The following is an 11,244-nucleotide window of genomic DNA, read 5'->3' on the forward strand; positions in this document are numbered from 1 at the left end:
CTTTGAATTCTAGAGCAGTTTTGTTAAACAAGACCATTGAAACACTATGGTGCTGCTGACATGTGTACACAGCCCAAGCTAGAAGGGGAGCTTTCAGCTACAAAAGGTGACAGGTCTCCTGTTCATGAACCTGGTCCTTAGCAAAACTTGGGATTCCAAACCAATGGTAACATTCTTAATGAAAAAAAAAAAAAAAAATTACTTCATTAGCTATGTTGTCTTGCACTCCCTCATTAAGTGTTTGTCTGGCTTCCACATGAATCTCAAATAACTGTTCAAAGTCTGAATAGCACAACTCTGCCAAATAATTCTCACTTTTTCAGTCCAGTGAAACACTGTGTAGTGCTGTTTTAGTATTTATTTGGTTACATTGGTTAACTCCTTGAATAAGCAGTTGGTGTTGCAGTTGTTTCCTGAAACAGCAGTCTCATTATATAGTTTTTTTATTTTCAGTATAATTTTAATTTGGCTTAACATCAGCCATTTCACAATTCACCCTAATTTTCTGAGTGCCACAGTGCAATATGCTAAAACCCCAAAATGTTAGCTCCTTAGAGAGGTTAAAAAAACCCAAAAACCCAACTTCGCCTTTGCTAGCCCATTTTATTTCACCAAAAGAGCGAGTTCTAGATTTTTAGGACTCACTTCAAATAGTATTAAAATAAGTAACCAGAGCACAATTTCAGGCTAAAAGTACTTTTTCAGACTATGACTTTATCCTAGTAATAGTGTTCTCTCTCAAATGCAACTTAGGTGATAGCTACATAACCTCTGATCATTCCCTCTTAACTTTCACTTCCTACTTCAACTATTACTCATAGCCCTAAAAACTGGTATATTTTTCCCGAACAGAATATACAGCCTGGTACAAGCGTTCCTTTGATTAAAGCAGCTGCATCTTAGATCTGGAGAAATGCAAAACAGACCTTTTCATACAAAAAAAAATTAAAGCATTTCTGAAACTTCAAAACTTTGATCAAATTTTCCACTGTGTTTCTGAAATGACTATTACATGTATGTAACTGTTCTAGATTAGTAATGTCCTCTTGCTAACTCTCTCTAAACACTATCCGCTTTGCTACATTTTCAGCTCCAAATTTGGCTATCAATTTATTTCTGACATGTTCATCATCCTTTTGCAATTCTAAATCATCCTCTCTGCTCCATACAGGGTAGCCATCCAAGCGCTGCCCTGTCTGCAGAAAGTATGAAGTAGCTTCCATGTCGCCGCTGTTTTTCAGAAAGGCCTGTGTAACAGTGAGCAAGTCCACAGCAAACTTCTCCATGAAGCGCTCCATAGTTTTTACTACTTGTCCCACCATACTGGAAGAAGAACAAGCGCTTTTTGGTCTTTCTTGCCGTTGTAACTGAATGTCAGGGAAAGCAGAGTTCTCTGGCCGAGTTTTCAGCTCAGATGCTGTTTCTCCTGGGGAACTTCCCACTCCATCTTGTGTGGAAAGTTCTGCATCATCTGAAGAATCGCTTTCTGACTAACAGTAAGAGAAGTGGAATCACCAGTTAGAGATGGTATTTTCTGGCAAATCCTTCACCACTGCAACCAACCACCTTTGACTCTACAGTGTGTTAAAACCTCAGAAATTACTAAACATAGTAAAAGTTAGTGACTGAAGCAAAGCCATATGTGTTAATGAGGCTGCACTTGATCACGGAAATCCATAAACTACAAGGGAGAATTTGAACAAACTAAAGCATAAAAGGCAAAAGTAAGTGTGGCTGCAACGGCAGGAACGTTTTTTGCCTGAGGTGAAAGGATGACTTCCATTTGCTAATACAGCTTTTAAAGTGACAACCCCCATCACATAAACCTCATGCTAACCTGCACAGGGAAGAAAAAACGCACCAGTCAGGCACCATTTATGGCAAACCACATAGATGACAGCTCACAGTTTAGCCACAGCAGAAGGGATATCGCGGTGCAAACTCATTTCATGTGTTAATCATGCGTTTCTACTGTGCCGTCTGTGACACCGGGGAAGGCCTGCCCCGAGCACTGCGCGCAGTGGAGGCTGCTGCTCCCCAGGCTGGCCCCGGTCGCTCACCTCCGTGCTCTCGAACTCCCGATTAGCTGCCGCGAACAGACCCTTGATCTGCGTGGGATCCTCTGTCTGCGGGGGCTCTGCGGAAACACGCGGAGATCGTCTGCCAGGCCACAGCGACCCACGCTGGTCGCCGCCACCACGCCCCCTCGCAACCCTGCCCCGCCGCTGTGGCCCCCGCTCACCCCAGAGCCGCGGCAGCAGGTGCCGCAGGTAGCGGTCACGCATGGCCTGCCAGCTGTGCCGCGTCAGGCCGCTCCGCTCCAGCTCTATCCACAGCGCACGGCCGCTCACCCGCACCATGCCCTGGCCGCGCACCGCCTGGAGCAGCGCCGCGTCCTCCGCCTCCGTGAAAACCAGGCGGCCGCGGGCTGTCAGCAGGAAGGGCTCCAGCGGCAGCCGCTGGTTGCGCTTCACGCACTCCGCCACGTACTCGGTTGAGACGGCCCCGTCAGGAGCCACCTCGCCGGGCTGAGCCAGGAGCACGGCCCCCGGCTCCTGCACCCGACACAGGCGCCCGCCGCCCGCCAGCACTAGGGGCGCCAGGCGCAGCTTGGCCAGGCCGGGCCGCAGGTAGAACCGCATAGGATGCCCATCATCCCATAAGAACAGCGATCGGGATCGCGCTGCTCCCACCGGGCCGCCCGCCATGGCCGCCGCGGCTCCGCCCTCCTCCATCACCACCAGCGCAGGCGTGCAAGAGCGGAAGGGCGGAGGCGGTGGCAGCTGCGGGGCGATGATGGCGGCGGCGGCGGCGCGCGAGTGCAACGTGGAGGAGATTGAGTCGCACCTCAGCAAAAAGTGAGGGTGGGCGGGTGATCAGGTGGGGCCGGGCCGGGGAGGTGAAAGTGAAGTGTGTCCAGCTGACCCGGTGCGTTGTCTCCGTCAAGGCGCCCGTCGGAGCGCTATGTTGAGCTCCGGCGCTGCGCGGCTCCGCAGCTGGGTCTGGAGGGCCGCGCCCGCGCTCCGACGGCAGCAGGCGCTTCACGACCAAAGCAGGTCGGTGCTTTGTGTCTGGCTTGGCCCGCTTCTTTCTTTATGGAGTCGTGGAAGGTGGGGTCAGAAGCACGATGGGAGCCTGAGGGCCATGGGGGAATAGGCTGGACCGCGAAGGTGGCTTCGGGAACCCTACGTTACTGAGGCGGGGGGGGTTTGCCTTCTTTCACTTACATGCTGCGTAGGGCTGATAGGTTCCTATGGATAAAATGGAATGCGTAAAGTCCTTGAGCACATAGGCACGCGCGCCTCAAGGTCTGTCTAAATTATGTTTAATTTCGCTTTCACTTTCTGTGAGTGTATCGTAGGGGATGAACTGAAGGAGTTTAAAGTAGAAAATATTTTAACCTGTTTAAGAATTATTTTGGCTCTTGGAAAAAGTAAGAGAAGTGGTGGGGTGATTTGTACAGTTAAGTTTTGACAGAATCCTGCCAGTCGTTTCCCTGTAGAAGTATTAGAGTACTTGCTGAATCCGGTTTCCTTCTCTTTTCTAGTGAGCTGAAGAGGCGTTTAAAGGCTGAGAGAAAAATAGCTGAAAAAGAAGCAAAGCAGAAAGAGCAAAGTGAAAAGCATTCAAATAAGCCTTCCTTGACTTCTGAGGATAATGTTGGTACTGATGAGGAGAGCTTGGATCCAAATGTGAGCATCTGGTCCCACGCTTATTAGATGTTCTGTGAATCAATCTTACTGGCTTGCATTTAATTTTTTTATTCATGGGTAATTAAAAGGTTAAAATGGGAGAGATGTATATTCCTACATTAGGGCGGCTACATTTAAATTCACAGCCTGAGACATATTTTCAGATTCTAATGAAATAATTTGATTTTGTTTGTTTCTGGTGACAGCAATACTACAAGATCCGTAGCCATGCAGTCCAACAGCTTAAGGGCTCCAGTGAAGATCCCTATCCCCACAAGTTCCACGTTGACTTATCTCTGTCAGATTTTATAGACAAGTACAGTCACCTGCAGCCTGGAGATCACCTGACAAACATTACTGTGAGAGTGGCAGGTAAAAGTTTACCTGGGATACAGAAAAATGAAAAATCTTAGCTTTTATTGATGAGTTGGTCTTTTTTTGAATTTTGCTGATCTCTTACTCAGTCATGAAGCCTTGTAGCAGTGTTATACTATTCAGGACATACCCATCAGACTGAGTGGACCTGTGCAACATCCCTTACAACTATAAGATCAGGTTGTATGCAACATGGGTTCTAGGACCCAAAGTTTTTACAGTCTTATTTGCACTAGGTTTCATTTTGAGACTTAACTGCTTCTCTTTCACAGTTAAATAGTTCACAGCTGATGATTCTAAGTGATAGTACTGTGGCTTTTGCCCCTGTATCCTTTCTGGTAGGGACTCTTTTCCTGATGTTTAGTATACTTTTGATATTTAGGTCGAATCCATGCAAAACGTGCTGCTGGAGGGAAACTGATTTTCTATGATCTTCGTGGTGAAGGAGTCAAGCTGCAGGTCATGGCAAATTCCAGGTAAGTAGAGTTATTTTCAGCATTCTAAACTGCACTGCCTCCTGAGGTCTAGATATCTGTATTTTGAGATTAAATATTCTATTTCTTCTGTGGTTTGGCTTAGGCAGCCAAGTAATGTTTTGCTTTGAATGTTGACTTTCTGTTAGAAAAACTTATAGATATATCTTTTTTAAATGGATTTTGTCTTGTGAGACACTTGGGGAGAGTTTTAAGTATCGAATTTTAAACAAAACGTGCTTACATTTGTTTTGCAATTACAGCCTCTACAAATCTGAGGAAGAATATTTCCGTGTTAACAGCAAGCTGCGTCGTGGGGACATTATTGGTGTAGAGGGGAATCCTGGGAAAACAAGGAAGGGGGAACTGAGTATTATTCCTCACGAAATCACTCTCTTGTCTCCATGCCTGCACATGTTGCCTCATCTTCATTTTGGCCTCAAAGATAAGGTATTTGTCATACCTGTCAGTCTTGGAAGAAATCTGAAATATCATGGAATGGTTTGGGTTGGAAGGGACCTTCGCGATCATATCGTTCAACATCCCTGCCATGGGCAAGAATGTCACAGATAGGTCTGAATGGATGATGTTTGTTAATTGCTGGTATTATCAGTCAACAAAGGAATATTAGTTTTGTGTTGGTATTTTTTCCTTTGGCATGACGTTTTATCTGGCTTGTTCTAAAGATATGTGTTCTTTTCAGGAAACCAGATATCGTCAGAGATACTTGGATTTAATTCTTAATGATTATGTGAGGCAGAAATTTATAACCCGTGCAAAGATCATCACTTACCTTCGTAGCTTTCTAGATGAGTTGGGCTTTCTTGAGGTAAGGCATTGGTGTTTTTTTCTCTCTGCATACTGAATGTGTTTACATTTTTTTAGCTTCAAGGATGTTTTACATTCAGGCTCATATACGAAGTACTTACAGAACTGGCAGTAATTGCCTCATCATGGTGTATTTTATCAGCTTAATGTAATGGGAGCAATTCCTTTCTTCTCTTTGTAAAGTTAAGATTATTTATCAGTTGGTGAGGTTATGGCTCGGGAACCTTTTATGAAGGTAATACTCCAAACTACTACTGTCCTTTCCATAGTTCAGTAAATTAGGCTGAAAAAAACATCTTTGAAATATTGTTTTGCCTCTGGATATAAAAGCCAGTTCTACATCCTGTAGGCAGAATTGGATTGTGTTCACCCAGGTGCAGGAAATTGCACTTGGCCTTGTTGAGTTCAATTTTCTGTAGTGTAGAGAGAGGAATTTGTGATAATGCCACAGCACTGTTCCTGGCTTTGATATCATGAAGCCAAAAGGTTCACATTTGTGGTAAATATGAGTGACTCTTCAGAGCAACAGATGAATTTGTTATTATTGACTGCATGAAAAAAGTGCAGTTTTGTTCAGTGGACTTTAGTTCAGAGTTGTTTTCATACACTGAAATGCTGAACTGTAAATGAAATAGATGTTTTTCATCAAAACTAGCTGTTTTGGGCTTTTTTTGTTTGTTTGATCTCTGCGTTTCTGGTTTGGAAACAGATTTCGTGAAAACGGGGGAATTTTTTTTGTTGTTACAGGTCGAAACTCCTATGATGAATGTAATTCCAGGTGGAGCTGTGGCAAAGCCATTTATCACATACCACAATGAACTGGATATGAATTTATATATGAGAATTGCTCCAGAACTTTACCATAAGGTAAAATGCAAGCCTCTCATGGCTATGCTTATATTTTTCAAACTGTATTAAGAAAAGCAAATGTAGCTGAAACGAAGATTATTTTTGAAGAAAGGTGGACTTGTCTCATGAATGAGTTTTGTTAGGTTGTATTGCAGTTGCATGTGTTTGGGCTCTCTTAGGTTCTTTTGAGAAAGTGTATTTACTTGTATTTCATTTCGTTTAGATGTTGGTGGTTGGTGGTCTGGACAGAGTATATGAAATTGGGCGTCAGTTCCGGAATGAAGGAATTGATTTGACTCACAACCCTGAGTTTACAACTTGTGAATTTTATATGGCTTACGCGGACTACCATGACTTAATGGAAATTACAGAGAAGTTGCTTTCAGGTGAAGTATGCAATATTATTTTAAAAAGAGTAAGAATCGCTGGAATAATCAGTTATTATGTAGCATGCTCCCTTTCTAAACTTCATGTTCCTTTTGTAGGGATGGTGAAACATATTACTGGGACTTACAAGATCACCTACCATCCAGATGGTCAAGATGGACAGGCCTATGAGATAGATTTTACTCCTCCTTTCCGGCGAATTAGCATGGTGTATGATCTGGAAAAGGTCCTGGGAGTGAAGTTTCCATCAACTGAGTGTTTTGAAACTGAAGGTTAGATGCTGAGTATGAATGTCCTGTAATTCTTCATTAACAGAAAGTGGCCAAAACGTTGCCATTTCTCAGTCTGCAGTCTGTTAACTGCTTTTTTTGAAGTAGACTAACACAGAGGATTTCTTTCCTCTGGTTTTGTTGGTTTATGTGAGTCCAGAAAGGAGCCTTCATTCCTTGCCGTCTTTGGCAGGATCTGACTCTTTTGGCTCTTTTCTTTGTTGAGTATATGTGAAAGGATATACTCAAGAAGCTTGATGTATGGAGTTCTTGATTTGTTGAAGAGATCCATTTTTTTGCTTCTTATTTCTTATCTCATGTGCAGTTGAGTTTCCACGCCTGTAATTACAGCTTGGGTGTATGATTATGTGGGGCCTTTTTAAAAATGGAATTCTGTGCTGTTTTATTCCTGGAATTGAGAGCCATAAGGAAACAAGGTCATATAATTTATAGTGATTTGTTTCTCCCCCCCCCGCCCCCCCCCCGCCCCCAGTTCCCTCCTCTCTCCCCCCACCCCCAGTCCCCAAATAATAATGTCCAGCAGTTACATGGTGTCTGCTTTACCGTTGTCAAATTTCTGAAGTATAAAATAACTACTATTTTACTGTAAACAATTAAAACCAAACACCATTTCTGTAGATTGATATTTAAGCTCATGTTTTCCATGATGTCTACCACTGAGATCTTACAAGTCACTCTAAGAAACGTTGAAGGATCTAGTAAGAACAAAAAATGAGTGTTGAGATGGCTGTTCTAATTTTCGTCTGCAAATTCAGAAACTCGCAGGTTCTTTGATAACCTTTGTGTGGAGAGAAATATTGACTGTCCACCTCCCAGGACAACAGCCAGGCTTCTTGACAAAGTAAGTAAAGGTGCTATTTTTATAATTCTAATGTCTTTGAGGATCTCTCTGTGTCAACAGAAATCTCTGAAGCTGCAGCTGATTCTTTTAAGAAAAGATTTAGCTGCACCAGGAAAAGCATGCTGCAATGCACTTCAGCTGTTGTTATATTACAGTGAGAAAACCTGCAGTGTCACAATCTTCTTTCATGTTGTCTACACCAAAGTGTAGTTTACTTACGTCTGCTTAACTTGAGTACTAAGGGATTTTAGTTGGATAACTGGTTGCTTGTGTTGAAAACAGATTTGCTTTATTGTAGATCAGTTCTGTCTGTGAGATGTGTGCATCTGTATGTAGCTAACCAAAAGGGTAGGAGTACAATACCATTCTATCAGCAGTATTTCTTTGTACCCAGATATTGTCTGATAGCTGTTCTTTTGATGCTTTTCCTATTGGCCCTTACTGTAATGTGCAAATTAAATTATTATACAGCTTTTGCTGTGTCATTTTTCTGTACCTGACTAGGACGCACTCTCTGTTGATGAAGACGTTACCATAACCAGAAATACTTTGGAAACTCTTCAGATCTTTGGTACCTTCTTCAGTAGCAAAAGAGAGCAAATTAGGGTGCTTGGTGAAGGCAGTGCTAGAAATGTGCATAATTGTACACTGCATAATTGTTTCACTTTTGTTTTCCCAGTTAGTTGGTGAATTCCTGGAAGTCACCTGTATCAACCCTACGTTCATCTGTGATCACCCACAGGTCATGAGTCCACTTGCCAAATGGTAAGAGTATGACACATGGTCAGTGTGTAACTCAAATCTTCTACTTAATTAAAAAAAAAAAAAAAAGTTGCACATATGAAAAGAGATTTTGACGTTGTGTACTAGTTAGGAATTCTAACACAAACCAAGATAGACACTGGTTCCTGAGCTGTGAAACCCATCATCCAGGGAAGAGGTGTGTCAATGCGTAGTACTTTGAAATTTTGACAGCTGTTTAGTGCTAAGTGTGAGCAAGGCCCCTAAGTAATGTATGTGCTGTGTGCTTCTATAACTAAGATTATTTTAAGGTATGTCTGTTTTGTCTACTTCAAATAGGCATCGCTCTCTTCCGGGACTAACAGAACGCTTTGAACTCTTTGTAATGAAGAAGGAGGTGTGCAATGCATACACAGAACTTAATGATCCTTTCCGACAGCGTCAGCTTTTTGAGGATCAGGCCAAGGTATGGTGTCTTGCTGATAGTGAATGTAATACAGGCATGTGAGCAAAGTGTATTTCCTATGTCTGTCCCAAATCTGTCATTAGTACCTACTGCTGAAAAGAGTTGTGACTGCTTTGAGTGTTTGTTACTCAAGTAAAAGCCTATCATTAAAGTGCAATTCCTTTTATAGGAACCTTGCTCTTTAAGGTAAACAAGGTGAAATACTGCTGTTGATTAAGTTTTTTTTAGTGCAACTTTGTTTTGGAATATCTTCCCTTTTATTCCACCCAGAGTACTAATCTGGGAAAACACAAACCTGCAAAAAGTTCCCTGTGTCTTTCCTGGGTTGAAAGGTTTGGCTTTTTTTCCCTAGTTAAGTATTCATGTAGTCATACGACATCATACTTCTAGGTTCTTAAATAAATTTTCATGTCGTGAAAGATTTTGAATGCTGTCTAAGAAATATCGTGATTTTCTTGAGCAGAGTATTAATATATTAGGTTGACTTGCAGGATAGAGGTGCACATTGGAAACTATTAGGCTTGCAGATTTATAATAGTAGATTTCTCTATTCCAAAAGGATTGACTGCAACTAATTTTGTTATTAGCTTGGTATGCACATCCATGAATGCATGCTTGGCCACACATGACTGAGGTCAAATGATGTGGTCTGCAGAAACAGAGGTCCTGATCTTCATATTCTTTCTAATGGCTTCACAGTGCCTGAGAGGTTTAAACAATTGTCAAAGCCAGGAAAATAGATTTATGTTAACTAACGAACTTGATAGTAAATTTCAAAATGTTTAGTCAGAATGAATAATATTACAGATACTTTAATTCTGTTGTATTTATGCTTGCTGCAGTTCCTTCATGATTATAGCCAGACTTTGCAGACATATGATTATATGTATTTAATGAAAATTAGCCTCAAAATTTAATGTAAAAGTGGAGATTGAGATGAAGGATGACAGTTTGCTCTAGGATTTTCATTTCGGGTTTTCAAATTTCAGAATTTCAAGGAGAAAAATTTGCTGTAACAGTCTTTGCAAAGTCTTCCTTGAACTTGTGAGCAAAAATGTTTGCTGTTGTTTTGACACTTATTTATGGCTTTTTTTCTCAATTTGAAATGGTTAGCTAATCTGTATTTTTGTTACTACGCCTTTTGTCACTTGGAGGCTGTCAGGGTCAAGTATATTAGTTAACATCTCAGTGTAGGGTTTTTTAGTCTTCCTACTTGAGAGAAAAAAAACAGGCCCTATTTGTGGAGCAGCTATTGATGATTCCACCAATAATGCTGCTTTGTTGTTTCTGCAGACATTGAGAGTTGCTACCAGTAAAGAACCTCATAAGCCTTTGAAAGCAATTCATTCTGCTGTCATCTGCTGCCATATGGCTCTGAAAGATGGCTTTTACTGATGTAAGGAGCCTGGGCCTTTGCCAAGATAGAAAATTTAGCTGTCAGAAAGGAATTGAGTCTAGAGCTATTTCGGGAGCACCTAAGGACCTACAGAGTTCTCTGTGCCTTGATTTCTTCATCTGTTACTCATTTGTGCAGCTCTATTGGGCTTTGGTTTCCTCAGTGACATGGCTGATACAAATAGCAGTATTTCTCCTCTTTGGTAGGGGTTAGGAGGAGCGTCTAGTTCTGTAAAACTCACATTTTACTATTAATTTCCTCATTTAGGCAAAAGCTGCAGGTGATGATGAAGCCATGTTTATTGATGAAAACTTCTGCACTGCACTGGAGTACGGTCTTCCTCCTACAGCTGGCTGGGGCATGGGAATTGATCGCTTGACCATGTTCCTTACAGATTCCAATAATATCAAGGTAAGCATAAGCAGTAGTAGTGCCTTCCTATTGCTGGCTTTGTCAGGGAAGAGGGAATGGGATTCGGCAAAACTGGCCATCTCATCGATGGAAGCAGTGCCTAACAATGGAGCTGTGTGAGATTTTTTTAAGCCGTGGAATTACGCCTGGGCAAAGCCCCTTGGTGCGCTTGCTCAGCCTTCTGAGGCCCGCGGTTGAGCAGCTGAGCCCGCGCTAGGGCAGCTCTCGCGAGAACAGCGCACGGGATGTGGTGTTACCGGTCGGCACGGCCGCTGACTCTATCGCTGTTCGCAGGAGGTGCTGCTTTTCCCCGCCATGAAACCGGAGGACAGCAAGAAAGATGCGCAGCCCGGCGAGGGCACCTCTGTGTGAGCCTCCAGACCGCCGCGGGCACCTCCGCGTGAAGCCCGAGTGCGGAGACGGCACCTCCGCTTGAGCTTCGGAGTGGCACATACCTTCAATAAAGGCGGCTTTCTCTGCACCCGTCTGAGTCTT

At 42.8% G+C, this 11,244-nt stretch overlaps 2 protein-coding genes across 3 annotated transcripts; one reads left to right on the forward strand and one right to left on the reverse strand.

The window, feature by feature from the left end:
- Positions 1-328: 328 nt before the first annotated feature.
- TERF2IP (TERF2 interacting protein) lies at positions 329-2,735 on the reverse strand. The gene is made up of 3 exons (XM_009090811.4): positions 2,243-2,735; positions 2,061-2,137; positions 329-1,490 (listed from the first exon to the last, which is right to left on the reverse strand). Exons 1-3 carry the CDS (start codon positions 2,733-2,735, stop codon positions 1,050-1,052), a joined length of 1,011 nt encoding a protein of 336 aa, XP_009089059.2. The 3' UTR covers positions 329-1,049.
- On the forward strand, positions 2,707-11,230 carry KARS1 (lysyl-tRNA synthetase 1). 2 transcript variants are annotated; one of them, XM_009090812.3, is made up of 14 exons: positions 2,707-2,858; positions 3,548-3,692; positions 3,899-4,064; positions 4,450-4,543; positions 4,804-4,990; positions 5,244-5,369; positions 6,116-6,235; positions 6,441-6,603; positions 6,703-6,876; positions 7,650-7,735; positions 8,415-8,500; positions 8,816-8,942; positions 10,606-10,749; positions 11,044-11,230. In XM_009090812.3, exons 1-14 carry the CDS (start codon positions 2,707-2,709, stop codon positions 11,119-11,121), a joined length of 1,848 nt encoding a protein of 615 aa, XP_009089060.2. In that variant the 3' UTR covers positions 11,122-11,230. The 2 variants fall into 2 exon arrangements, with proteins under 2 accessions (XP_009089060.2, XP_030083535.1); XM_030227675.2 differs by lacking the exon at positions 2,707-2,858 and adding an exon at positions 2,883-3,056.
- The last annotated feature ends 14 nt before the right edge of the window (positions 11,231-11,244 follow it).

This window comes from Serinus canaria, chromosome 11 (assembly GCF_022539315.1).
Source record: "Serinus canaria isolate serCan28SL12 chromosome 11, serCan2020, whole genome shotgun sequence".
In the NCBI taxonomy this organism is placed as follows: Eukaryota; Metazoa; Chordata; class Aves; order Passeriformes; family Fringillidae; genus Serinus; species Serinus canaria.

What these genes read in the sequence shown, in the direction of transcription:
- TERF2IP (XM_009090811.4), bottom strand. Translation starts at nt 2,735, where the DNA reads ATGGAGGAGGGCGGAGCCGCGGCGGCCATGGCGGGCGGCCCGGTGGGA. An exon ending in CCTGCTGCCGCGGCTCTGGG is followed by an intron (nt 2,138 to 2,242) that starts GTGAGCGGGGGC and finishes GTGTTTCCGCAG; the next exon opens with AGCCCCCGCAGACAGAGGAT. An exon ending in GGGAGTTCGAGAGCACGGAG is followed by an intron (nt 1,491 to 2,060) that starts GTGAGCGACCGG and finishes TCTTACTGTTAG; the next exon opens with TCAGAAAGCGATTCTTCAGA.
- KARS1 (XM_009090812.3), top strand. Translation starts at nt 2,707, where the DNA reads ATGGCCGCCGCGGCTCCGCCCTCCTCCATCACCACCAGCGCAGGCGTG. An exon ending in GAGTCGCACCTCAGCAAAAA is followed by an intron (nt 2,859 to 3,547) that starts GTGAGGGTGGGC and finishes TCTCTTTTCTAG; the next exon opens with TGAGCTGAAGAGGCGTTTAA. An exon ending in CAGGTCATGGCAAATTCCAG is followed by an intron (nt 4,544 to 4,803) that starts GTAAGTAGAGTT and finishes TTGCAATTACAG; the next exon opens with CCTCTACAAATCTGAGGAAG.